This window comes from Rutilus rutilus, assembly GCF_951802725.1.
Source record: "Rutilus rutilus genome assembly, chromosome: 4".
NCBI classification, from domain to species: domain Eukaryota; kingdom Metazoa; phylum Chordata; class Actinopteri; order Cypriniformes; family Leuciscidae; genus Rutilus; species Rutilus rutilus.
In genome coordinates, this window is record NC_140212.1 from 44,975,165 (window position 1) to 45,002,473 (window position 27,309).

General features: G+C 39.9%; 1 protein-coding gene across 1 annotated transcript in view; it reads left to right on the plus strand.

The window, feature by feature from the left end:
- LOC311289091 (protein NLRC3-like) overlaps nucleotides 1–27,309 on the plus strand; it is a gene marked incomplete at its 3' end in the record, with an annotated part of 105,655 nt that overhangs the window by 70,389 nt on the left and 7,957 nt on the right. The window contains exons 2-5 of the mRNA XM_084406849.1: nucleotides 1,527–1,613; nucleotides 1,700–1,825; nucleotides 3,212–3,259; nucleotides 5,160–6,954. Of these exons, the coding sequence (XP_084262975.1) occupies nucleotides 1,547–1,613; nucleotides 1,700–1,825; nucleotides 3,212–3,259; nucleotides 5,160–6,954 (2,036 nt within the window). The 5' untranslated portion in view covers nucleotides 1,527–1,546. The remainder of the gene's footprint in view (nucleotides 1–1,526; nucleotides 1,614–1,699; nucleotides 1,826–3,211; nucleotides 3,260–5,159; nucleotides 6,955–27,309) is intronic.

Below are 27,309 nucleotides of genomic sequence, written 5' to 3' on the forward strand. Positions count from 1 at the left end.
TGACAGTATTTTTTATTTTCAATTTTGAAAGTAGATCTGTGGAATTGGAAAAGAAGGGCTGAATAATAATGATTTATTATGAATTGACACATAATCTGTGCTTCCACACTTGTGCTGAAAACCTCTGAAGTTTATCTGAAATAACTAACCCTGAAATGCCTTCTCTGAGACATACAATAAACCTGCTTTCTGGATACCCCTCCAGCTGTGAACATGCCTGTGTGTGTGTGTGTGTGTGTGTGTGTGTGTGTGTGTGTGTGTTTTGAAGACTGGCTGACTCTAATGAATGGTGAAAAACAGGTTTCATTTGTTCTCCTGAAATGGTCCTGGTTTAACTGGTTCTGAAGAGGATCATTTTTCTGCAGTGGTTTCAAACTCACCAGTTATTAACTATTTGTAGAGAGGGACCTATACTTATCTGCTGTGCACCAGCAACTGTTCCTTAGTTTGCTTACCAGTTTATCCTTGTGAGGGTCATTAAAGGGTATTGTATCATTCTAGTATTGACTTTTTACCTGTGCGTTACTAAAAGACATTGCGAAATCAGGGATTTGGCCTCATTTTCTATTGGCAATTAAAAGGTATTGTATCACTTATTAATTCTGCTTGCTAGTTTATACTTATCTGGGAAATGTAGAGGGAGAGTGCCTTTTTATTTTGTATGTAGATTTTCTCCTGTTTTTGGTTCGAGAGGAAGCTCAGGGAAGTTTGTGTTGTTGATTTTCATCTTTGTTTTTGTGAAGGGTAGGTAGCTCCTCTAAACCTTAGTTAGCTTCTATTCTGTTTATTATTTTAGGCCGAAGATTTATTCCTGTATTTTTGCAAAGCTTTTTGGTATAAGAAGGAAATTAATAATCTTTTCCTTTTTCTTAAATTGGTGTTGTTTTCACTCTGAGACTGAGGCTGAAGTGTGTTCTCCACTTTTTCTTTTCTTTTTTTTTTACCTCTCTACATTAATTTTTATTATCATATTTTCTTATCCTTTGTTACCTCCCCTCCTGACTTCTAGACTGGGAGGGGAATGTTACAGGGAAGAATAATGTTTTGCTGTAATAAACTAAATAGAAATATCAGAAACCATTATTTCAGTAAGAATATATTCATACATTAATTCTACACATTATTTCCATTTCAAAACTGTAGTGTTCTCTCAGATTAAACTTAAACTGGGAACAGAGGGACACTGACACAGGTTTCTTCCATGAACTCACTTTTTAATGGACTTCTCCTTTTCTTTAGGCACAGCATCTGAACAAGCCTACAAACGCCATCTGCTGGACATATTCCCTCTTTTGTGAGACCAAATGCTACAACTTCCTCATTCCTCAATAGGTAATAACATAATACAACAGCATCATTAACAACTTTACATAACTACTATTATGTCCCGTCCCACGGCAGGCATCCCTTATTTTTCTGTATTGAAGGTGGCAACCCTACTTATACTCTGCTCTTTTTTTTTTTTTTTTTGGAAAGTGTCTGATAACATACGATTCATTATAGACATTTGTGTTCTTGTCCAACAGCTGTAAGTCAGTAAAGGACAATGGCATCTGTTGAACAGCATGATGATGACACACTAGATGAGCTGGAAAACAAAAAACTAAAAGAAGGTAATAGTGATAAAAGAAAAATAAATATCAGAAATGTTAAAGTTGTGATTTAAGCAATGTAATTAATATCTCTATCTCTATTCTAGGCCAGATGAGCAGCATTGTTGATGTGAAAGCTGAAACAGGAGCAACTGTTAATGCTCCTGTACTCACTGGAAACAACATCACTGGCTCAGTGATCTTCAACTACAGCTTAAACACTGCAGGAAATGGTACTATAGTATATAATACAATTCACATAATAAAAATTGGGGAGGGGAGGGGAGGATGTTGGCATGTTCCACTCCCAAACAAGCAACACAAAGCTGAAGTGTGTGTCCCCACCCGTGATATAACGTGGGCAGGGAACAACACAACGCTTGCTTGCTCTCTTTTGCCATAATATATATATATATATATATATATATATATATATATATATATAGCAACTTTAACAGACAATAATAAATATGACAAGGACAAAATACACAGATCGCTTGCTGAAGGCACAGAAGCTGTCGCGGTCTGTTTCCAGGGGTGCTTTATAGTTTCCTGGTCGATGATGTCACCCGCCTATGACGTCTCGTCTTTCCATTGGACTGATTATACACGTGCTTCACGACGCAATCACGCAGGGCGTTCCCACTGCGTCTCGACGCAGCTCGAGTTCCCTTGAAAGGGAACTGTATTACAGTTTTTCTCGATTGTTTACACACATTTTCTGAAAGCATGCCTCATATTCTCAGAACTCTACACACAAATCAAAAAACACACAATTGTCACGGCAAAGAGAACAGAAGAGGCAATAGCAAGAAAAACTGGTTTATTGAAACGAAATCAGTCACCAGACTCAATGGATGAAATACTTGTAACAGTCAGATTGGTAGCGCAGGTTTGCAATAAAGCAACTCGGTCGTCAGAAGAGTGAAGTAAATCCCGGAGTGATGAAGCTGACATGAAGACTGGAACTCAGATGAACAACAGGAACCAACGACGGTGAAACCTCCCACACGAAGAACAGACTGGAAGCATGGAGACACGAGGAGGTACAGACACTGCACGATCTGACAAACACAAGACGCAAGAGGTGAGAATAAATAGGCGCTGGTGGATCAACCAAAGTGGCTCGGATCTCATCAGAGATTACGGTCCTTGGCCTTCCTCGTCCTCGTCCTACAACCCCCCCCCCCCCAGAGATTTTCTGCATGAAAATTGTGCCAAATGCAAAGAATTGTGTGTAGTGTTTTGAAAAAAGTGTGTTTTAGAACTGTAATTTCAGTGTAAAGCAGGAATTGTGCTTGCAGTTTAGCAGAATTGGTTCAGGGGCTTGGTGCATGAGTTACATGTTGTGGTCATTGTGTCTCAAGTACCAGTATTTGCGTGTAAACAATTGAGAAAAACTGTAATATATCTGCTGTGCAAATGTTGCACTGACTTGTTTGGTGAAAAATAAAAAAATAAAAATGTTTCTACAGCATGTGTGTGTATCTGCAAATATTTCTGTGCATGTGAACAATCTGTTCAATGCTTTAGGTTCTTGTCACTTTATTCTTCAGTGCAATTGGTATCTATTGTCTCTTTCCTTTGTATAAATTTACTCATTTTCTCTTTCCTTACAGAGCCACAAAAAACCTTAGCGACGGAGACACTAGAGAAACAGTTAGAAGGTACAACCATCATTTCTTCATTATAGAGGTCTTAAACGATTTAGACATGATGGATGTTTTTATGAATTCAGAGAAATGTCATCTAGCTTTTCTGTTGCAAAACTATTTTTGATAAAGTTGTGGGGCACAGCTGTTTGTGTTTGTCTGTACTGTGTGTGTGTGTGTGTGTGTGTGTGCGTGCGTGCGTGCGTGCGTGCGTGCGTGTGTGTGTGTGTGTGTGTATAGACCTGCCTGGAACTACTTTAGCTGTGCATTTCCTAGAAAATAATTGCACACCTTATAAAGTTTGTCAGCCAATCAGAATCAAGCATTCAACAGCATCCATAGTGCAATTACATTTAAAGTAAATGCATTTAATTAACATTTGTAGTTACAGTTAACTTTAGCCTTAACTGTAACCCAAAAGCTAACTCTGACCCCAATAATCCTAACCCTTAACCAAACCCATAACTCATTAGCAGTAAATGTGGGAATCATCCAGAATAAAGTGTAGTCACACAGTAACAGGGTCCCTGCAGGTTTCAATTAGTCAAATTTAAGACCTTTTTAAGACATTTTAAGACCATAAAGATTGAAATTTAAGACCTACACGACGCATTGCCAAAAAAATATTCAAACCAAAGAATTCATTTTATTTCAATGAATTCAGTCATTGAAAAAGCATTAACTTAATTTACAGATAAAGCAATCACATTAGTAACCTTCCAGACCCAACAACGCGTGTCAGAGAAAAGAACAGAATCAGATATCATTTTTTATAGAAAATTGTACTTTGCATATTATAGGCCTACTGTAAAAAACACATAATTAGTTGATTTTAGTTGATCATAGTTGATCATAACTAGAGATGAAATGGCATGAACATTTCATTTAATTATTATAGTGCCAAAAATTACCACTGTTATCACAGAATCCTGTTCAAAAAGTACTAATACTACACAATGAAATCAATTCACCAAGTTTTATGTCGAAAAACAGCAAATAACAAATAAAATTAGCATCAATACACACTAACATAAACATTAAAATAATACGATTAAAAATAATAGCCAGATTTTAAAAGTGTCTTGCAACATGTTATATACTAACATGTACAAGTTCAAATAAAGTTGACAAAAAAGGTTTTTATAAAAAGATAAACCTCACATATTTCAGACTTTAATTTATCTTTTTTGACTCATTATTTTTATAAAAAATTATTTACTGACATTTAAAATACAGTTTAGCTTATCTTTTATTATTAATAGTAAAATTCGGTCCGATTTTCCCGTGGCGTCTGTCGTTGATATGCAACCATGCACTGCGCTCTCCACAATGACAAAAAAGTTTTAGTGGCTAATGGATTTCCACCGCCAAAAAACGCTCGCTGTAGCTCTGTTACAAGATTTATTTACGGAGAAGAGAAAAACACCCGTAGTGTTTGGGTGCACCCGCATCCTTCATGTCTTTTTTCACGTCGCAGCGCCTGGAAAAAAACGAGCGCGTCGCTTCAATTATAAGCGCGCTTACCGCGCGCCTACATTTGAATGAACTTGAGCGCGAAAAAGACGCGATATGTGAACTGCCTCTTGGCGAGCGACTTCGATACTTTTTTGCTACTTTGTAATAACTTTCTGCGGCCAGCGTTTCTGGAAATGAACGAGGGTAAAATCTTTTTTAAGACCTGACTAAATGAAATTTAAGACCGCGGATGAAAATCTGGCTGTTTTTAAGACGTTTTAAGGCCTTAAATTTAAAGTTCAGAATTTAAGACTTTTTAAGACCCTGCGGGAACCCTGAGTAAATTCATAGTCTTGTATTAAATGTTAGTACATGGTAAAGGCACCTGAAAAAAAGTGTGGCTTAAAAATAAAACTCTTTTTGCATGTAATTTAATTTTCTTACATTATTTTTAAAACAGAGAATTTGCAAATGTTTTTGGAAAAACACAAAACCAACATGAAGAAGAAAGCAGAACGTATATTTGAGGGCAAAGAAGAAAATGAAGCAGATCTCAAAGCTGTTTACACAGAACTGTTCATCACAGAGGGAGATATGGCAGATGTCAATCAGGAACATGAGGTTCTGAAGACTGATGATGCTTTCAAGAACAAACAAACACAGGACAAACCAATCAAATGCAATGATATTTTTACTGAATTGAAGAAAAAGGAAAAGATTGTGCTGACAAAGGGCATCGCTGGCATTGGAAAAACTGTCTCTGTGCAGAAGTTCATCCTGGATTGGGCAGAAGGAAAAGCCAATCAGAATATAGACTGTGTGTTCCTGCTTCCATTCAGAGAGATTAACTTGATGGAAAATAAAGAGTTTAGTCTCCATGAGCTTCTGCTGGAATTTTATCCTGAACTGGAGGACCTGGAGAAATCAAAGTTATATAAGGAACGCAAGCTAGCATTTATATTTGATGGACTTGATGAGAGTCGGTTGCCTTTGAATTTTAAAAATAGATCATTAAAAACTGTTGAGAAAGAATCATCAGTAGACGTGCTGTTTACAAGTCTGGTCAAAGGGACTCTGCTTCCGTCAGCTCTCGTCTGGGTGACCTCACGACCAGCAGCAGCCAATCAGATCCCTCCTAAGCATGTGGGTTTGTTCACAGAGGTGAGAGGATTCACTGACAAGCAGAAGGAGGAATACTTCAGAAAGAGATTCACAGATGAGACTGTGGCCTCCAGAATCATCTCACACATTAAGACGTCTCGTAGTCTTTACATCATGTGCCACATTCCCGTGTTCTGCTGGATCACGGCCACAGTCCTTCAGAATATCCTCATCAAGAACAATGCAGAGAACATCAGCACAACACTCACTGAAATGTACATTCACTTCCTGCTGATACAGATGAACATGAAGAGCCAGAAGTATGATGAAGAAGAAGAGAGAGATTTTAAAACACTCTTACAATCAAATAGAGAAATGATATTAAAGTTGGCCAAGCTAGCGTTTGAACAGCTGAAGAAGGAAAACGTTGTGTTCTATGAGGAAGATCTGAAAACATGTGGTATTAATGTGAGTGAACACACAGAGATCACAGGAATGATCGCTGAGATCTTTAAGAAGGAAGACGGACTTCATGAGTCAAAGATCTTCTGCTTTGTGCATCTGAGTGTTCAAGAGTTTCTCGCTGCAGTGCATGTGTTCCTCTGTTACCTGAACAAGAACATGCAGGAGCTTCAGTTTTTCTTTGATGAGCCCAAAGGAGATATCACATTACATGAGCTACTGGAAGAGGCTGTTGGTAAAGCAATGGAGAGTAAGAGAGGACATCTGGACCTCTTCCTGCGGTTTCTGATGGGCATTTCACTGGAATCCAGTCAGGAACTGCTCAAAGGCCTGCTCCCAGACACTGAAGACACCACAGACTCTGACACTGAAGACACCACAGAGAGCATCAGGCAAACAACTGAATACATTAAACAAAGACTACAGCGGAACATCTCAGATGAAGCTTCAGTCAACCTATTTTACTGCTTACTTGAGCTCAAAGATAATTCATTATATGAGGAAATCCAGAGATACCTCGGTCCAGATGATCATCCAGGAAAGGGACTCTCCTCTTCGATGTGCACAGTGCTGGCCTACACACTGCTGATGTCAGAGAAAGTGCTGGACGAGCTCAACCCAAAGAGGTTCACTTCATCACCAGATGGCTACAAGAGACTCATTCCAGCTGTGAGATGCTGCAGAAAAGCCCTGTGAGTAATTACACAATTTCACAACAATTAAAAGTTAAAATACAGTTGGTAATGTTGTCTTGTTCACACTGTCAACTCAACATACTCAGGTTTTACCTTCACATTCTCTGATTCACTGTGTTAAAAAATGTGTATGAAAAGATGTCTCATAACTATGGCTTGCAGATTCTTCCCCCTGTGTGTACTGTAGTATGAATGAACCAGTGGGGTTTTCTCTAAACAGACGAGGTAGACAGTGCCTCCTAAAGAAATATAATGAAAAAATAATCGACAGCAAAAAAATCAGGGTTCCCACAATTTTAAACACTACATTTACTTTCTAGTTTTTTTTTTCATCAACACACAGATGCTAAACATGATAATTTCTAAATCTTAGCCTCTTGTTTAGCATTTAAACTAGTGCTGCACGATTAATCGTATCGCAATCGCGATGTCAAGCCTACGCGATTATATGACGCAAAATGCTGCGATTTTATATTAAAACAAATTAGCGCTGTTAACGCACTTATTAATTATGCTTTTAAGCCATTCATGCGCGATAAGACATAAAAGAACGAGCTGCCTGTGAATGTCCTCCTGACACACACACACACAGCGCCAGTATCAAGTTCTCTTTCGCGGTAGAACGAACAACACACATGTATGCCAAAATGAACGCGCTGCCTGTCAATATCCTGACTGTGACAGACAAAAAGACTCGCGCTTATATCGTGCGTGCGCACAAAACAGCATGACAGAATACAGTTCTCTTTCAAGCTTGAACGAACAATAACACACACAATTATGCCAAAATGTCTTTTTGTCGAGTGTCTTCATAACATAAGAGTAGTCTTATGATGAACATGAAGAGTTGTGATGACTCGTGAAAGAATGAGGCGCGTGTGAGATCCGCGTCTCTGACAGCGGCTGGTCTTAAAGGGACAGTGCACAGTAGCCACTAATTATATCTGTCGCTAAAATTATTATTTTTTTTATTTTTTTTACCCCTGACATGTATGGTTATATGTACTCTTGTATGTAAATTATGTTTTGTTCTTGTTAAAATGCAATAAAAAAAATCTGTCGCTAAAGTTAATCAAAGCACAAAGGGAACAGGGAAAAACACTCACTGCTCTTGACTAAAGAACATTTTTCTTTAGGCTGATTATCACTAATCTGTGTGTGCATTTATTTTCCTTTAGAACCAAGCAAGTTGACTCATGAAACCATTTGTTTATTATATCGCATATCGCAATCGTAATATTGACCTCAATTATCGCAATATGACATTTTCCCCAAATCGTGCAGCCCTAATTTAAACATTATCAACTTACCCCTTTTTCATATGAATAAAGATCAAAATGACATTTAAATTGCTGTGATTTTTTTTGTTTGGCTGTTATGTGTATTATATTGTTTACATTGAGAAATTGTAAAGGTTCAGGAGGCAATAGCCTATGTGAGATGGAGCTGGCGGATAAACTTTAAAATACTCAAATAGGATCAATACTTCAGACTTATGCGCCCTCCAGAAGCTTTCAAGTGAACGGTGCCGTGAGGTGCCATCCCAAAGAATCACAAAATCACTTTCACAGACCTTTACCTGGACTGTTCCAAGCTGGTGGAATGACCTGCCCAACTGAAGCTGAATCTGGAGTCATTTTAAAGAAAAGATGTATCTTGTTCATCAACACTTGACCCATTAACCCCCTGGGGTCGACAATCGCGCCGGCGCGATAGGCTCGCTTTTTTTTTAATCAGTTCAAAAGAGATTCATTTTGCTCTGTTGACTTTGATATTACAAACAAGTTTCATACATCAATCGATTCTGTTAAATGTGTATTATTTTTGTGTATACTCACAATAAAAACAAAGTGTTGTGCTTTTTGCCAAATAAAGAAAAATAAACACGAAGCGAGTTCTGCCTTCTCTCTGTCAGTGTAGTCCATTCTGAAACGCGTCCGAAAATGAACAATAACTCAGCGAATACTCAGTCAAACAGACATACAGACACACAGGCATGAAGCTTGAATTCTCTTCTTTTAAATGAAGTAATTTATATAAAAAACAAATATTCTCATCTTGTGAAATCTGTATTAAAAGAGAGCGATTCCAGTCGAGCTCATTACAGCTCATTCGAATGTAATGTGACCACGCCCCGGAGAGCGCGCGCTATTCAAATGCAAATGACTGAGGCAATCCACGCAAACCTGTGAACGCCCCCATATCAGCTCGAGAAAACACAAGTTTAATCAGACCATTGTAGCCTACTTGTTTACACCGTCTCGCAGCGCTGTGAGGAATAATAATAATGGAAAATGTACCTTAGAAGTGCAGGTATTTTGAGGAGCAAGGATCCGACTGAGCTGAGGAATACTGTAGTACGTTTTTTATTCCTTCTCAAGTGAATCGCGTTCCTGTGTGTGAATGGATGAACGGCAGAGATGCGCGCAGTTTACCACAGCTCGCAAAAAGACAGTTTAAATTTAAATCGCATTTCTGTGTGTGAATGAATGATGATGTTTTAGCAAACTGTATTGCTATACTGAGATGAGTAAAAATCGACTGAAATATGTTGAAATAAAATTTAGGCTATTTGTATAAGCAACGTATTAAAGTCCACATGAATTCAAAATTGACCATATTTACTTTGTTTGCCTAAATTGTTAGTTTTGTGGTGAACAATTCATCCATGCAAGTCAATCCACACAAAAATATTCCTTTTTCAGGAATCCTTTTTCCTAGTTCAATATTCCTTTTCACTGGGAAATACGTCACAGCACTGGAGAAAAGTCGTTTGCAACTTCCGGTTCACGCGGACTTTAAACTGTAAATTAACATTTATATGCCCTAATATTTCATAAAAACAACGTTACAGTCAGGCGAAATATGAAAGACAACATTTTGTTGACTAGATTTGGGTACAGTTTTTACTGTAGAATATACTGCCACATCAAATAAGCTTTTGTTTAGCAATTTCTGCTCATATGTTATATATATATATATATATATATATATATATATATATATATATACAGTATATATATATATATATATATATATATATATATATATATATATATATTAGGGATGCACCGAATATTCGGCCACCGAAAATTTTCGGCCGAAAATGGCCCAAAAGTGCATTTTCGGTTTTCGGCCGAAAGACTTTTATCACCGAAACAATACGGCCGAAATGTTGTGATGACGCAAACAGCAGACACCGCGACCTGCACGTGCTTGTCTGAAGCAACATTACATATCTGCGGTGTGGACGTATTTAAATATATCTAAGAGTGACCCACGGACAGCGATTTTCAAAACACAGACATCCCAAGTCTTCCGGAAGTTCCGGGAGTCTCCCGCGTATTGATACCGGCTCCCTAATGCCCGCAAATTAGTTTAAATCTCCCGGAATCGCGAGCGAGCATGAGCGCGCATACGTAGCGCGCGCGGCAGAGAGAGGGAGCGAGAGACCTTTGCGTGTGTGTGCAGAGCAGCCGTCATTTCTCAGAGGTTTACCTGAGCTGTTTATGGTTTTTGCAACTCACGTCCATGAGCATATAACTGCAGATATTATTTTGGGCTATGGCAGTATTGACCTAAATGCACTTTGTTTTTATGAGAGAACATTTCATTTTTAAACCTTTCTCCAGGCCAGTAGGCTTTTACATTATTATTTAATGTACACATGAGTGGGGTCAAGTTAAACATTTAATTTTATACTTTGCAAATGCTAAATAAATATTTGCATAAAATTTTAATGGATTTATTCTTTGAAACTTTAATATTAATTTATGCAATTGCAATGCCTTGATTTTAGTAAACTTAGTACACAGTCATAGCCATAAATGCAATGGTACTAACAATAATTGGCATAATTTCTTTCGGTGTTTCGGTTTTCGGTTTTCGGCCTTGGTTTCCTCTTTTTCGGTTTTCGGTTTCGGCCAAGAATTTTCATTTCGGTGCATCCCTAATATATATATATATATATATAAAATATTATTTTTGTCAAAAATAAAGTCATCAACTAAGATGTTAGCTGTTCCAATGTTGGCTATATTCAAACTAATAAATACATATGATAATAGGCCTATAATCATTTTTTTACAAAGAAAGAGTACACTTGAAATATTGTTGAAATTGTAATTGTTGTAATTGTAACCTTTTTAATAAAATAGCAAAACATATTTACAAGATAGATGTGAGCAAAATCTTAAATGGTCAATATAAGTCTTCTTCTAAATATATCTTTTGTCCTTGCATTCATTCTTGGCTCAGTCAGTGTCACACCTGAATGAATAGCTCATTATGCAGAGTGGGTGGGACATTGTATTCTCAGGTGTAAACCACTCCTTGTTCACGCCCCCCTCGCATATTGGCTTTCCAAGCAAAACCTGTCTTACACAATTTAAATCAATGTATTGTTTTATGTGAACGATAAAGCAAGACTATTTTCACATAATTTTGAAGCCAGAACTCGAAGCGACAACATCCATTAGTCAAAAGTCTTGTGGACACATATTTAGTATGAGTTTTGTGGTCTTATTTCAGCAACTTTCATTTTTATTTTTTTCAATAACCACGCTTAAACATTATTCTCTTAAAAATACAAACATCTACATACATGTTGCTCGCATATTATGGTAGCCCTGTTTGTGCTATATAGAGTGAATTTACACCTTTGCCATTATCATGTTTATAAATAACTGAAAAAAGCACAAATGTCAGGGCATGTCAAAACATCCCAAGGGCCCCAAAAACACCTTAGACCCCAGAGGATTAATACTAGCACTTAATTACTTTATTCTATGCTTTTCTATTTTTAAAAAAACACACAAAAAAAACTTGCACTTTGCTAGACTTACTGCACATGACATGGTCCTAGGACACAGCACTTACAAACTGTTGCCCTCTTGTTGGTTCGATTGTTTTTATTGTTATCATTTAGAAGTTGCTCTGGATAAAAGTGTCTGCTAAATGATTAAATGTTAATGTTAATGTGAAACTTGCTCGCTGCATTCAAATTCTGGGCTCATCTGCTCGTCTATGCTTTATTAATTTGTGTAGCCTAGTGATCTTGGTCTTTTAATATCATTGTCTTGAATAAAGCTATAATGGTTTTCTAAGTGGAAAATGCTCAATGTGTAGAGTTTGCGTTCATATTCTGCCTGATCTGCTTGTCTACATAGTAAGCTATGCTTTATTAATAATGTATATACAGATTGGTCTTTTAATATAATTGTCTTAATTTGCTAGGAAAACATGTAATTAATTGCATTCATATTGTGGACTCATCAGCTTGACTGCACATATGCTTTATTAATAAGGTGTGTATGAATTTGGTCCTCCAATATCAGTGTCTTCGTCGTTCACAAAGAACGAGTTTTTCCTTTCCACTGTGCTACTTTTCCATTCTTTTTCTATGTAAAGGTGTTTGACTGTTGCGCTCGTGTCTTATGTCTTTTGCAGCGTCTCACGTATGACAGCATTCCAAAAACGCGGCGCTCAAGTTAAAATAAGTTAAACTTTTAAAAGACACGTCTCGAGACGTTGCGGTTTTTCCCCATTCCACGACACACACCTTGAGATTTTCAAAGCCAAAACGTGTTATGTGTGAACCAGCCCATAGTACATTAAGCCACATTAGCATTTCACAAGTTCACATTTGCAAATAATCAGAAAGAGTAAAAGTAGGCTATGCATATTTCCCGAGGAGAGGGCTCCGATCTCTGTATTTTGGTCCAAACCCAGAGTGAAGGGTTTGACAAGAAGCAAAGTCACCAAGGCGCAGCGGCCATCTTCTCCGAAGACACATGCACAGCAGACATGACGTGAACTGTCTCTGGCTGGGCAGGCATGACGTGAAGAAACTCAGACTTGAGATAGTGACCAAAATTATTGTGATTATCAATATTATCACGGTTTTGTTAAAACCAGATGAAAGTGTTCAAAAAGAACTGATGCTCACACTAAAAACAGTTTAATATTTGAAAATCAACCAACAACAAATAAAACAAGCAGCTCTATGCACTTTTTAAAGCAAGATTATATTCTGTGGCATTTCCTTCCTTATAATGACCGTCGTCAATAGCAGCACCATTGGCCAACATGTAATTTTTGCTGTATTCAGCACAAACTCTGCTACAATAGTATGTGAGCAAAATGGATGTACATGTTTGCATTTTATAGAAAAAAATATTATGCATGATTAGTAAGTTTTGGGAAAAGAATTGTCACCGCAATAAGGCCATATAACACACACTGAATAGTTGTCCTTGTAAGACTTGTAACGTCTGTCAGAGAGTTTGAAGTCTGCCCAGATGAAGAATAGGAAAGACAGTGCAAACAAACTGGTAGTTCCACGAGTCTTTTATAGATGTTTCCTCTCAGTTAAGCACACTCTTCACATACACATGAGCACTGGACGTCACAGGGCGACTATAGTCATCGTTGATTCCCAAGTCTGTTAGGTCTACGGTGGTAGCACCATCACTTGTTTCCTCCGGCACTTCATCAAGCAAAGAACTGTCAGTTAATATTTCCACAACAGAAAACCCCGTGGACTCAGTCTCTAATTTAACAAGCGGTTCCAGGTACGAAAAGGAAGCAGATTTCCGACATGAAATACACCTGCGTCCGTCCCTGTACTTGCGTCTATGAGTCTGTAGTTCACTTCCGACAGTTTTTGTGCAATCCGGTAAGGGCCCGCATATAGAGGTGCTAGCTTAGCCGTGAAGTTTGCCAGCACATCCGAACGGGGATGAGTCTTTACTCTGACCAACTCATTTACAGAGTAAGACACAGGTCGACGTCTCTGGTCATAGTACTTCTTTCTTTTGTCATGGTTTTCATCCAAAATGGACCTAGCATGATAATGTGCTACTCTGATCGATGACTCTAAGCTTCCAGGTATGGGATACCAGGTTCATCCCCACCATCACTGTTCGGCTGAGTGATAAGGTCAGGAGGGGTATTCAATTCTTGTCCATACAGTAACATGGATGGGCTTTTGCACGGATCCTATTTGTGGACTTCAGTTCGGCCTTCAATACCATCATCCCTGATCTTCTCACAGCCAAACTGACTCAGCTCTCCATGCCATCCACAATCTGTCAGTGGATCTCCAGCTTCCTGACGGACCGGCAGCAGCTAGTGAGACTGGGGAAACTCACATCCAGGACCCTCACCATCAGCACTGGCGCCCCCCAAGGGTGCGTTCTCTCCCCACTGCTCTTCTCCCTGTACACTAATGACTGCACTTCTAAAGACCCCTCTGTCAAGCTCCTGAAATTTGCAGACGACACCACTGTCATCGGTCTCATCCAAAATGGTGACGAGTCTGCTTACAGACTGGGGGTTGAACAGCTGGCTGTCTGGTGCAGTTATAACAACCTTGAGCTGAACACGCTCAAAACAGTGGAGATGATCGTGGACTTCAGGAGAAACACCCCAGCACTCCCCCCTCTCACCATCATGAACAGCACTGTGGAAGCAGTGGAGTCATTCAGGTTCCTGGGCTCTACCATCTCCCAGGACCTGAAGTGGGCAAATCACATTGACTCCATTGTGAAAAAGGCCCAGCAGAGACTGTACTTCCTTCGCCAGCTGAAGAAGTTCAATCTGCCACAGGAGCTGCTGATCCAGTTCTACTCAGCCGTCATTGAGTCTGTCTTAAGCACTTCCATCACTGTCTGGTTTGGTTCAGCTACCAAATCAGACATCAGGAGACTACAACGGACAGTCCGGACTGCAGAGAGGATTATTGGTGCCCCCCTGCCAACCCTCCAGGACCTGTACTCTTCCAGAGTGAGGAAGAGAGCAGGTAAAATCATCACAGACTCCACTCACCCTGGACACCCCCTGTTTGAACTGTTACCGTCAGGACGGCGACACAGATCACTGGCCACAAGAACTTCCAGGCACAGGAACAGTTTCTTTCCACAGGCCATTTCCATTTCCCTTCTGAACACTTAACATGCCCCCCAAAGCATATGCCTGTAAGTGCAATACTCCCACTGTCTAGTGCAATAAACTCAGGTGATATTTATATCTATATTATTCATACTACTCAAAATACTGTAAATATGTTTATAATCTGTAACATGCGCTAGACTCCCACTGTCTAGTGTAATATTCTCTAATTCAGGTGATATTTATATTATTCATACTACTCAAAATACTGTAAATATGTTCATAATCTGTAAATGTTTATTCAGACTAAACCCAACTGTGACCCTACTTTTTTACTTTTATACTATTTTTATTTATTTTTTATATATTTTCATTCTTAGAATTTGTATTACTATGTTCTTGTTGTATTTGTATTTGTATATGTGCACTGGAAGCTTCAGTACCAAGAAAAAATCCTTGTGGGTGCAAGCACACTTGGCAATAAAGCTCTTTCTGATTCTGATTCTGATTCTGATTCTGATTCTGGCCAGTGCTTTCGTGTGGTGCAGTCCTCAAAGCAAAACAAATTTGGGGCAGGTAACCCAGGATCCCAAGCTGTGTTCTTGTTACCGACGTAAGCACGGATAGTAGTTTTCAACGTCCGATTCACCCTCTGCGTTGCATTTGTCTGGGGGTGATACGCAGTTGTAAGTCTGTGTTGCGACCCCAGGGTGGTGAGAACATGCCTGAAGAGTTCACTCACAAACAGTGACCCTCTGTCCGAGATCAGGTAATTAGGCACCCCATGGCATGTCGTGCGAACAGCTCGCTAAGCAACTTGCTGGCAGCAACTTGGGCAGTCGCTTCTCTTACTGCACTAACCTCCCATACTTCGAAAAATAGTCCACAAAGACCAGAATGTATGCATTACCGCAGGGTGTGGGCGGTAAAGGACCCACAAAGTCCACTACAGTATACTCCCAAGGTCTTTGAGGGCAGATGGGAACCATAAACCCAGCAGGTTTCCTCTGGCTTGGTTTTGTGAACTGGCAGACAGTACAAGAGGCGACATACTTCTTAGCGTCAGACGACATTTTCGGCCAGTAAAATCGAAAAGTCTCGCTATCGTCTTTGTCATACCAAAGTGACCAGCCATCGGTTGATCATGATAATATTCCATCAAACTCCTTTTCATAGCCGTAGGTGTGTACAGTTTAAGGCGCTTCATAGGGTGGAGATTACAAGCCACTTTGTCAACCACAAAGTACAGGAGTCCATCCTTGATCTCATACTGAGACAACTCCTCAGTGCTATTCTCATCCTCTCCCTCCAACACCCGCAGAAGCTTTCCGGACTCTGGGTCATTGAGCTGCAGCTGCCGATCCGAAAAAATGACAGGGGGTAAAGCACGTAGGTCAAGGCCCCCAATAATGGCATAATCAGGGAGAAGTCCCAAGGGTACACTGCCGGAAGGAACAGGGTTACGTGAACGTGCATCAGGCACTTTGTTACTTGTCCCTGGCTTATGGACAATGTCAAAGTCGAAGTCCTGCAATCTGAGAGACCGCCTAGCCAGCCGGCCAGAGAGGTTTGGGCGCGACATAAGGCATCTTAAAATGCTGTGATTCGAAAAGATAGTCACGTGTAGACCCTCGATATAAGACGAGGCCACAACAATATCGTCTAAGTATACGGCACACGACTTATATATGAGACCCGCAAGCACTGTGTTCATAAGCCTCTGAAATGTGGCGGGCACATTGCACAATCCAAAAGGTAAGACCCTGTTGTGGCAAAAACAATAATTAAACAATCATCATCACTGCATAAGAGACACCAAGAATCAAATTGTATTTTAAAAGATATTTATTCTCTTGCAAGAGGTTTAGTCACAAAATCACAGCAGCTACCCCGTGACGTGAGCAAGACCTGACACCCAGCCCAGGAAATTCCCTTCTTATACTCCTTCTTCAAGGTCTTTCCTCTGTAGTTTTACACTTACCCAGCATGGCCACATCTAGCTGATTTAGAATAGAATGACCCCTCTAACCCCCCTTGGCTAAATTATCTTCCATACCTAAAAAGTTAAAGGTTCTTAACCATTTGTCTTACTGTGTGTGTCTTGCTTACGCCAGGTGCACAAACATACATAAATTCCAGAAGAGAAACGAATGCTTAAAACCACACAATGTCTAAGAGAGTTAATGAAAAAAAAAGTATAAAATATAAATTTTTCTACAACAACCCGAAACTGAAATAACCCACAGTGGAAAATAAAAGCAGTCTTTGGCTTGGAGTTCTCTGCCACCGCCACCTGCCAGTAGCCTCTGGCCAAGTCAATGGTGGAAATGAAAGTCCCTCTAGCAAGGAAGTCAAGAGATTCATCAATCCTCGGGAGGGGATACGAGTCTTTGACAGTGAGCTTATTTAGTGCACAATAATCGACACAGAACCTTGGCTCTCCTGAATGTTTTGGGACAATTACAACTGGGGCAGCCCAAGGACCAGAGGCAGGTTCAATTATTCCTTCCTTCAACATGTCCTTGATTTGAGACTCGATGAATTCCTTTTTAACAGGAGAAGTGCGGTACAGGGCAAGGTGAACCGGTTTTGCATCACCCGTAACAATTTTGTGCTCCACTAGAGAGGTGCGTCCTAAATGTCCATCAAACAACCCACTGAATGTCTTGAGCATTTCAGTCGACTTGTTTTGCTGCTCGTTTTTTAGGGATGATTCTTCAACCTTCTCAGACAGGGCAGAAGAATCAAAATCCAGGCAAGGCAAATCAGGACTAGGTATCGTTAAGTCAGCGCCCTCTAACTCCTTCAGGGGCACCGGCTCATCGCCAAGCACTACCGTCCTGGATGGAACATGAATTGAACCTAAAGATCTCAACATAAAATCCATTCCTAAGATAACAGGAGAAGTAAGATTTTGGACAACAGCAAAGCGGTGATAGAAACGCTGGCCCATGAAACCCAAAGACAACCAAATGACACCCAGCGGGCAACAGGTTGCTCCATCCGGCAGCTAAACCGGAGGTGCATACCACGGTTTTAATCATACGTTCCCCCCAGGAATATTCTGGACAACCACTGATTGCACCGCAGAGAGAGAAGCACCAGTGTTAAGAGTTGCATCAAAAACTTGTCCATAAAGATTAACCTTCACTCTGAACGGGGTATTCCAATAAGATGTGGAAACAATATCCTCCACATAACACAGCTCAGCTTGATCACTCATGGAATTATCAGGTAAGCGAGGCACATCTATCTTCTGGAGGGAGGATTGCCCCATCTGAACGTCCCCTGAAGTTTCCCCTCTGGGCAAAGTCTGAGACACATTTCCTTCACCAATGGCTTGGTCAGAGCCATCCATCCGTCCCACGTCCGACACTCTATTGACTGTATCTCTTGGGAGTTCTGGGGGCTCCATTGGAGACAAACGCGGCTTTTCTCCTGGACTACAATTTGGGCAAGTACGAGTGGTGAATCCTGGCAAGGAGCACTTAAAACACTGAACATCCCTCATGGGTGTACTGCTAGCTTGTTTCTGAGGAGGACACCCAACACGGACACCCAACACTTGGACCAAGGACAGCATGAAGCTCGTGAGCCCGCAAAAGGTCCATGACTGACGGTATGGGTGTGCCATAAAGAGCGACTCTATATTTCTCAAGCACATGCTTCCATATCAAGTCTATTCGCTCTAGTTGAGGTGGAGGGGACTTTAGCTCACGAAACTCACCCAACATATGAGCGACGAAAGTCAGCAGTGGCTCATTAGGCATCTGCATACGGTCCAAAATGCCCCTCAGGACACGTTCTTGATTGTCTGAAGGCAGAAAGACTGTCCTAAAGAACTCACAGAACTGATTCCAAGTGGTCAAATATGTGCTAAGTGCTGCAAATCATTTTCTTGGCTCTTTTGACAGAAAACGTGAGAGAATTTGGGCATCTGTTAGATCCAGGGAGGTCTTGTATACATTGAGTGACTGAAGCCATTCCTCAGGATTCAGGGAACCATTTGCAGTGAACACGGGTGGCTCGAGCCGTGATTGGTGAAGCATAGTAGTAAGTGCATTTGTTGTTGCACTCATATCCACAGTGAGTGGCAGAGCAAATGTAGGTGCATTACTATAAGTTACATTGACTGCCACTGACCTTGGAGCCGTCGTCTTAGCCTGCGCCAAACTGTAAGGCGTTGAGCTGGCTCAGGGAGCTGGTTGTGGGGTAACAGGTACGGTACACTTTTGATGTGCCAAGTGGTCCATCATGCTCTTTTGTAGGTCGATCGAGTCGCGAAGGCACTGCTGCAGCACTGCCACTTCTGCTTGTAACAGCTTGACTTGAGACCGTAAATCTCCAACAGTGTGATGTGACGCCCCCTGTTGTAGAAAAGAGTCTGCATCTGTGGGAATAGTCAGTTAGGTCAGACTGAAAGTCAGGGTGAGTAGCCATTATGTATGAAAACACAACTCAATCAATTAATGCAAATAATAAAGCGAAATACAGTGAATGTACACACATATATGAGTCAAACGCAGTACTAACTCAGTAAAATGTTACTTTTCCAAACCCACAAGAAAAACAGCAGTACATATGTAAAAAAACGTTCTCAGAAAATGTACGTGTGCCTTGATTTTCCCCACATCAAGGGAGACAAAAGACACTTCCCCAATGGCTAATGCCCCATCAGGATGCTGTGAGGCAGCCTGAACAAAGAATGAGAGGAGATTCAAAGGTTTTGTTTTTCAGTCTGTTTTATTGTAATTCCTCTTTGTGCTAAATGTTGGAACTAAATGTTGTGCCTCACAAGACCACAGTGCTACATATATAAACAAATAGTAACATATAGTTCCGGACAAAGTTTGAACACATTACTATTTTTAATATTTTTGAAAGAAGCCTGCATTTATTTGATTTTAAAAAAAACAGAAACAACAGTAATATTGTGAAATATTATTACAATTTAAAATAATGATTTTCAAATTTAATATACTTTAAAATATAATTAATTAATTTGATCAAAGCTGTATTTTCAGCATCATTACTCCAGTCTTCAGTGTCACATGATCCGTCATCAAATCAGAATGATTTCTGAAGGACCATGTGACACTGAAGACTGAAGTAATGATGAATCACAGAAATTAATACCATTTTAAAATATACAGTTATATAAACTGAAGACATAATTGAACATTGCATGCCTGGCATTTCCATGGTGTTAATTGCTTTTCACCACACACTGCTTTGCATTGAACACATGTGCGGCGACCAACTGTGGCAACATCCCTGCCTTCTGATGTTAGCTCCTGGAACCGGTACATGGTCACTATTGGTCCGTTTTGGTGCTGTTTTCTGTGACACACCACAGAGCTCTGTGATAAGTTGCTCCATAAACTCTTTATGGGACAAGTTACCATGTAGCTCTTTGTGCACAATGAAAGAGTTGGTGGAAGCAATGTCCAAGAAGTGTAGAAAAATCTTTCTGTACCACTTCATGGTTTTGTGCTGTGTTGTGTAGTATTGTATGAGCTGATCAGACAGGTCAACGCCCCCATGTGTTTGTTGTATGCAGTCACAGGTGCAGGACATTGATTGATTGATTTAAGTTTATTTCGAGCAATAAAAAAGAAAAGAATATATATATATATAACACAATATAAAAAAAAAAAAACACAGTTTATCTCCCATATACATACATGCATATACACACACACACACACACACACACACACACACACATATACACATACTTATACATATATATACACATATATACACATACATACACACATATACATTACAAATAATAACTATACACATGCATATACATATACACATCCCAGCCAGCAATGACATGTGGGGCCCAGATGAGGGCTTCATGGGCGGCAAATGTGGGCCCCATTATGGGCTTGCACCCGGGATCCACATTGGGGCCAGCCGTGGAAGCCCAGACGTACTAAAAGTGGGACCTGTAAGGGTACTGCATGGGTCTTAATTGGGCAATTCATGTCAGACCCATTTGGGCCCCACCTGCCCAATGGGGTCCAAAGTGGGCTTTGCAACATGGCTACACAGATGGGTTTTAAGTGGGATCTGTAAGGGTCTTATGTGGGTCTTAACCCTCTGGGGTCTGAGCTGTTTTCTGGGCCCTGGAGGTGTTCTGACATGCTCTGACATTTGTGCTTATTTCTGTTACTTGTGACATTTTCATGGCTAAAGTCTAATTACACTGTATTCAGCACAAACTCTGCTACAATAATATATCAACAGCATGTGTGTAAAAGTTTGTAGTTTTGAGATAATGACATTTATGCGTGGTTTGTGAAAATACAAAAAAATATTCTCACTGAAATAAGGTCATGAAACCCATACTGATTATTTCTTAACAAGACTTTTGAAAATTGTATGACGTAGCCTAGAATATTTGCTCTAAAACTATGTGAAAATCACCCTGACTGCTCATTCAGAGAAGACAATATATTGATTTAAAATTTTTACGACGTGTTTTGTGTGAAAAAGCAATATGCGAAGGGGCGGATCATCTCATTAGTATGTAAGGCTTTTTACACCTGAGAAAGACAAAGACACACCCTAATGGCCCTATTAGGAGCTTATCAGGGCCCATCATTCTGACCAACCTTGCACAAAGAATGAGGAGATTAAAAAAAGAATGGCTTTTAAAATTGTTTGGATTTATTTACAACATAATCCAAAGATACACAACAAAAAAAAAAACACTTATTGATAACAATGATCCAAAGAAAGAGACATTTGTGCCATTCCTAAAAACATTGTACATACCTTTCATTTCCAAGGTGTTTGATTTTCACTTTACCATGTTCATGTACAGAGACATGTACTGTGAATGTTGAAGTCAGCAGGACTCAGTGGCATCTGGGCCCTGAAAAAAAAGAAAAAAAGAAAAAAGTGAACATACTGATATCAAGAGAAAGGCCTGCACGATTTTGGGAATACATTTGAGATTTTTCTGGTTAAAATTGCTTTTTAAAATTCACAGAATACACACACACACTCACACAAATGTTTCCAACAATATATTATATAATGAACACAGGTTTGTTGTGCCTTGTAGGTATAGGCTATGCGCAGTGCTGCATAAAATAATAACAATATAGCAGCCTATATACATTTTCAAAAAGATTTCAGTAACAACTAAGCTAGAGAAAAATATATTGATTATCATGTTACTTCAAATGTTTCCATTCGTTATGATGATATGAAATGAGATAATAGTAAAACATGAAGCCGTTTGGAGCGTTTTGCTTTTCCAAAATATGATGCATTCAAACGCGATCGCGTTTAAAAATATGATACATTCAAACGCGATCGCGCTCAAATATAATTATGGTTAGGCCTACCATATACATCTACGTTTGAGCAGATATCCACAAACACAGTAACAGTAAACACGGGTCTAAATATTATAATATTCACCATATATCTAGCAACAGTTCAACTGCAATGTGAAATTTATGCAACAATAACAAACTAATATGTAAGAATTTCTTACCTTATCTTTCTTGTCTTGAAATCGCATTCTTCTTCTGGGGTAAAGCCAATGTAAACTCACGTCTTTCAAACTCGACGAAAAGCAGAGACTGATGAAGTGTTTTGTTTTTGAGGTAACGAGCGCGTTCGCGTTCCATGTGGAGATTTGCATGTGAATATCTTTTGCGCGAGTAGGCGTGGCCAAATTAAAAATAATTAGGAAGCGTTTGAGAAGCTGGACATCTTGTTGGTTTTATACAAATTACTTAAACAGAAAATATTTGTTTTCAGTTTGAATCCGATCATTTAAAAGTACACACTTAAATGTTTATAAAGGTATATGGCTCATAAATGTGTGACAAGTATTCGCTGAGTTTTGTTTCAGTTTATAGACGTGCTCAAGAAAAAAAAGTTCACCGCGACGGAGAGGCAGAACGCACACCCTGTTTATTTTCTTTATGTTTCAAAAGCACAATGTTTTGATTTGATTGTAAGTGGACACATACAAAAGTAGAAATATCACAGATTCTTTTTTTATATTTATTTTTTCTGTATGACCATAAATGACGGAGTAATTTAAGTTTAAAGTGCTACAATGTAAAAAAAGTCCAGCAAAACGCGGGGGCGCGTTTGCCGACCTCAGAGGGTTAACTGGGCAATTCATGTCAGACCCATTTGGGGCCCACCTGCTTAAAGGGGTTTAAAATGGGCTTGCACCCGGGATCCACATGGGGGCCAGCCATGGATGCCCAGATGGGTTTTAAGTGGGATCTGTAAGGGTCTTATGTGGGTCTTAACTGGGCAATTCATGACAGACCCATTTGGGGCCCACCAGTCTGAAGGGGTTTAAAGTGGGTTTGCACCCGGGATCCACATGGGGGCCAGCCGTGGATGCCCAGATGGGTTTTAAGTGGGATCTGTAAGGGTCTTATGTGGGTCTTAACTGGGCAATTCATGACAGACCCATTTGGGGCCCACCAGTCTGAAGGGGTTTAAAGTGGGTTTGCACCCGGGATCCACATGGGGGCCAGCCGTGGATGCCCAGGTGGGTTTTAAGTGGGATCTGTAAGGGTCTTATGTGGGTCTTAACTGGGCAATTCATGACAGACCCATTTGGGGCCCACCAGTCTGAAGGGGTTTAAAGTGGGTTTGCACCCGGGATCCACATGGGGGCCAGCCGTGGATGCCCAGATGGGTTTTAAGTGGGATCTGTAAGGGTCTTATGTGGGTCTTAACTGGGCAATTCATGTCAGACCCATTGGGGCCCCACCTGCCCAAAGGGGTTTAAAGTGGGTTTGCACCCAGGATCCAGCTGTGGATGCCCAGATGGGCTTTAAAAGGGATCTGTAAGGGTGTTATGTGGGATCTTAACCGGGCAATTCATGACAGACCCATTTGGGCCCCACCTGCTTAAAGGGCGTTTAAAATAGGCTTGCACCCGGGATCCACACGGGGGCCAGCCATGGATGCCCAGATGGGTTTTAAGTGGGACCTGTAAGGGTCTTATGTGGGTCTTAACTGGGTAATTCATGTCAGACCCATTTGGGCCCCACCTGCCTAAAGGGGTTTAAAGTGGGCTTGCACCAGGATTCAACCGTGAATGCCCCTTTGGGCTTAAAGTGGGCTCTGTAAGGATCTTATGTGGGTCCTAACTGGGCAATTCATGCAAGGCCTATCTAAGCCCAACCATGCCAAATGGTTTAAAGGAGAACTCCGGTCAATTTTAACATTGACATTTTAACATTTTTGTACATTTGGAGTGCTGTCAGTACAGAGAACAACGACAAAAATCGGTGTTGCCTACACGGAGTTATCCTCTTTTTAAAATTTGCACCCTGTTGACTTCAATGGGGAAAGTTTTAAACCTGCTTTTTGCCTCTTAACATCCTTGATGTGTCATTACAAGTGCACAGGTAATGTGAGTGATTCCTTCAGAGTGAACACGGGTGAATCTGACTGCAGTAGATGTGAAAGATATGAATAAAAGTGATGTTATTTCAGCAAGCGCACATACCTGTATTTACATCCTGTTTTCGGTCAAAGTCCATAGTAATCGATTGTCGAGTTAACGCGCATTGGTTTAGTACCTATGATCATGTGCGTGAACTCGACAATTGATTACTATGACTTTGACCGAAAACAGGATGTAAATACAGTAATTTACTGTATAGCACGGTGTAGGTACACCGATGTAGGTTGTAGGTTGCCTACACCGATAACACGGTGTAGGCAACACCAATGTCGTTGTTCTCTGTATTGACAGCACTCCAAATGTACAAAAAAATGAGCTCAATGTTAAAATTGACCAGAGTTCTCCTTTAAGGAAACAATCTAAGAAAACGCTTTGAACTGCAAGAAATATATTGTTAAATTGAACAACAAAAATTATCTTTAAAAAACAATTTAAATGTCACAATGTAACGGGTACCGTAGCAACGGCACCGTGGATAACAGATTAATTCCTGTAAAACAGGAGAGAAACGAGGAGACAGTATTATCAGTTTCGAGCTCTCTGCAGTAATTTATTTTCTGAATTTTCTTCAGCAATCACATCTCTATTGTTAAGTATCATTGTATGTTTCACATATTACATGTTCAGTGTCTTTTTAACATTACAATTAATTTTAAGTGTCCATGTCAATGCAAAATCCATATTAAAATAAACCTCTTTCCACCAAATGCATGTTCACTTACTCTTCATGCTTGTATTTTATACTATTTATCAAAATGAAATGTAAAGACAATGGTAATATTCACCAGCTTTTTTTTAGATACTTAGAATCTTCCATTCACAGTATTTTATCAGTATCATGTTAATACAGTACTGCAAAATCATGCTCAGAACTCATAAAGTGCTTAAAGTGTAACTTTTAACCTCATTTTAAACTGTAAACATTTTTGTATAAACTCATTGAGCAAAAAAACATTTCCAAAAGATGGTGGGAAACTGACATACAGTGAGCTAAACATATCTGTTAACATTACAAGCTCAAAAAAATATCATATACACGGGGAAAGTGTGCGTTGAGCTGACTTGCTCTCTAGTAATGTCTCTCGACCGTTACTCTGTAGGACTTTGCCCTCTCGTTTCAACTCATTTCAAACTAAATCAAAAACAGACCCTAACGAAACTCATTTCACTAAAAACAGTTCACTCATATCTCACATACATTCCAGCATAGATAAATGCTACTTCTGGGGTGTTTTTATACATTTACCCACCTGTAAAACAGGAGAGAAACAAGGAGACCGTGTTATCAGTTTCGAGCTCTCTGCAGTAATGAGAAACCCGCAACTTACGCAGCTACAGTAACTCGTCACTCTACACTGCCCCTACTGGCCTGGAGCAAACACTACACAATTCACTTTAAGTCACGAAAATTCACATTAAAAATAAAACAATTGGGATACTTGTTTTTTTTTTTTTTTAAATACAATCACTTGTTTCAAATAAAAGACAATAATTGTGAATATTCTTAAAACACAAATACAACACTTTTGTGGTCGTCACAACAATATACCGGTAAACAAATCAAAAATATATTTAAATTTTAAAAAAATCTCTGAAAAAAAAACAGCTCTCCAAAAAATACATTAATACAAAATTGTTACATCGAACAACAAACATAATCTTTAAAAAACAATGTCACAACATACCGGTAAATAAATAAAAAATATATTTTTATATATATTATCCCAGTTCAAACCAATGCCCACTTTGCCCATAAATGTACCATGCAGGACCCATATATGTGTTCCCAGTTCAAACCCATGGCCACTTGGCCCATAAAAATTCTATGCAGGACCCATATATGTGTTCCCAGATCAAACCCATGCCCACTCGGCCCATAAATAAACCATGCAGGACCCATATATGTGTTCTCAGTTCAAACACATGCCCACTTGGCCCATAAATATGACATGCAAGACCCATATATGTGTTCCCAGATCAAACCCATGCCCACTCGGCCCATAAATATGTCATGCAAGACCCATATATGTGTTCCCAGATCAAACACATGCCCACTTGGCCCATAAATAAACCATGCAGGACCCATATATGCATTCCCAGTTCAAACCCATGCCCACTCGGCCCATAAATGTGCCATTCAAGACCCATATATGTGTTCCCAGTTCAAACCCATGCCCACTTGGCTCATAAAAATTCTATGCAGGACCCATATATGCATTCCCAGTTCAAACCCATGCCCACTTGGACCATAAATATGCCATTCAAGACCCATATATGTGTTCCCAGTTCAAACCCATGCCCACTTGGACTATAAATATGCCATTCAAGACCCATATATGTGTTCCCAGATCAAACCCATGCCCACTTGGCCCATAAATATGCTATGCAGGACCCATATATGTGTTCCCAGTTCAAACCCATGGACACTTGGCCCATAAAAATTCTATGCAGGACCCATATATGTGTTCCCAGTTCAAACCCATGGACACTTGGCCCATAAAAATTCTATGCAGGACCCATATATGTGTTCCCAGATCAAACCCATGCCCACTCGGCCCATAAATATGTCATGCAAGACCCATATATGTGTTCCCAGATCAAACACATGCCCCCTTGTCCCATAAATAAACCATGCAGGACCAATATATGTGTTCCCAGTTCAAACCCATGGCCACTTGGCCCATAAAAATTCTATGCAGGACCCATATATGTGTTCCCAGATCAAACCCATGCCCACTCGGCCCATAAATAAACCATGCAGGACCCATATGTGCATTCCCAGTTCAAACCCATGCCCACTTGGCCCATAAATATGTCATGCAAGACCCATATATGTGTTCCCAGATCAAACCCATTCCCACTTGGCCCATAAATATGTCATGCAAGACCCATATATGTGTTCCCAGATCAAACCCATGCCCACTTGGCCCATAAATATGTTATGCAAGACCCATATATGTGTTCCCAGATCAAACCCATGCCCACTTGGCCCA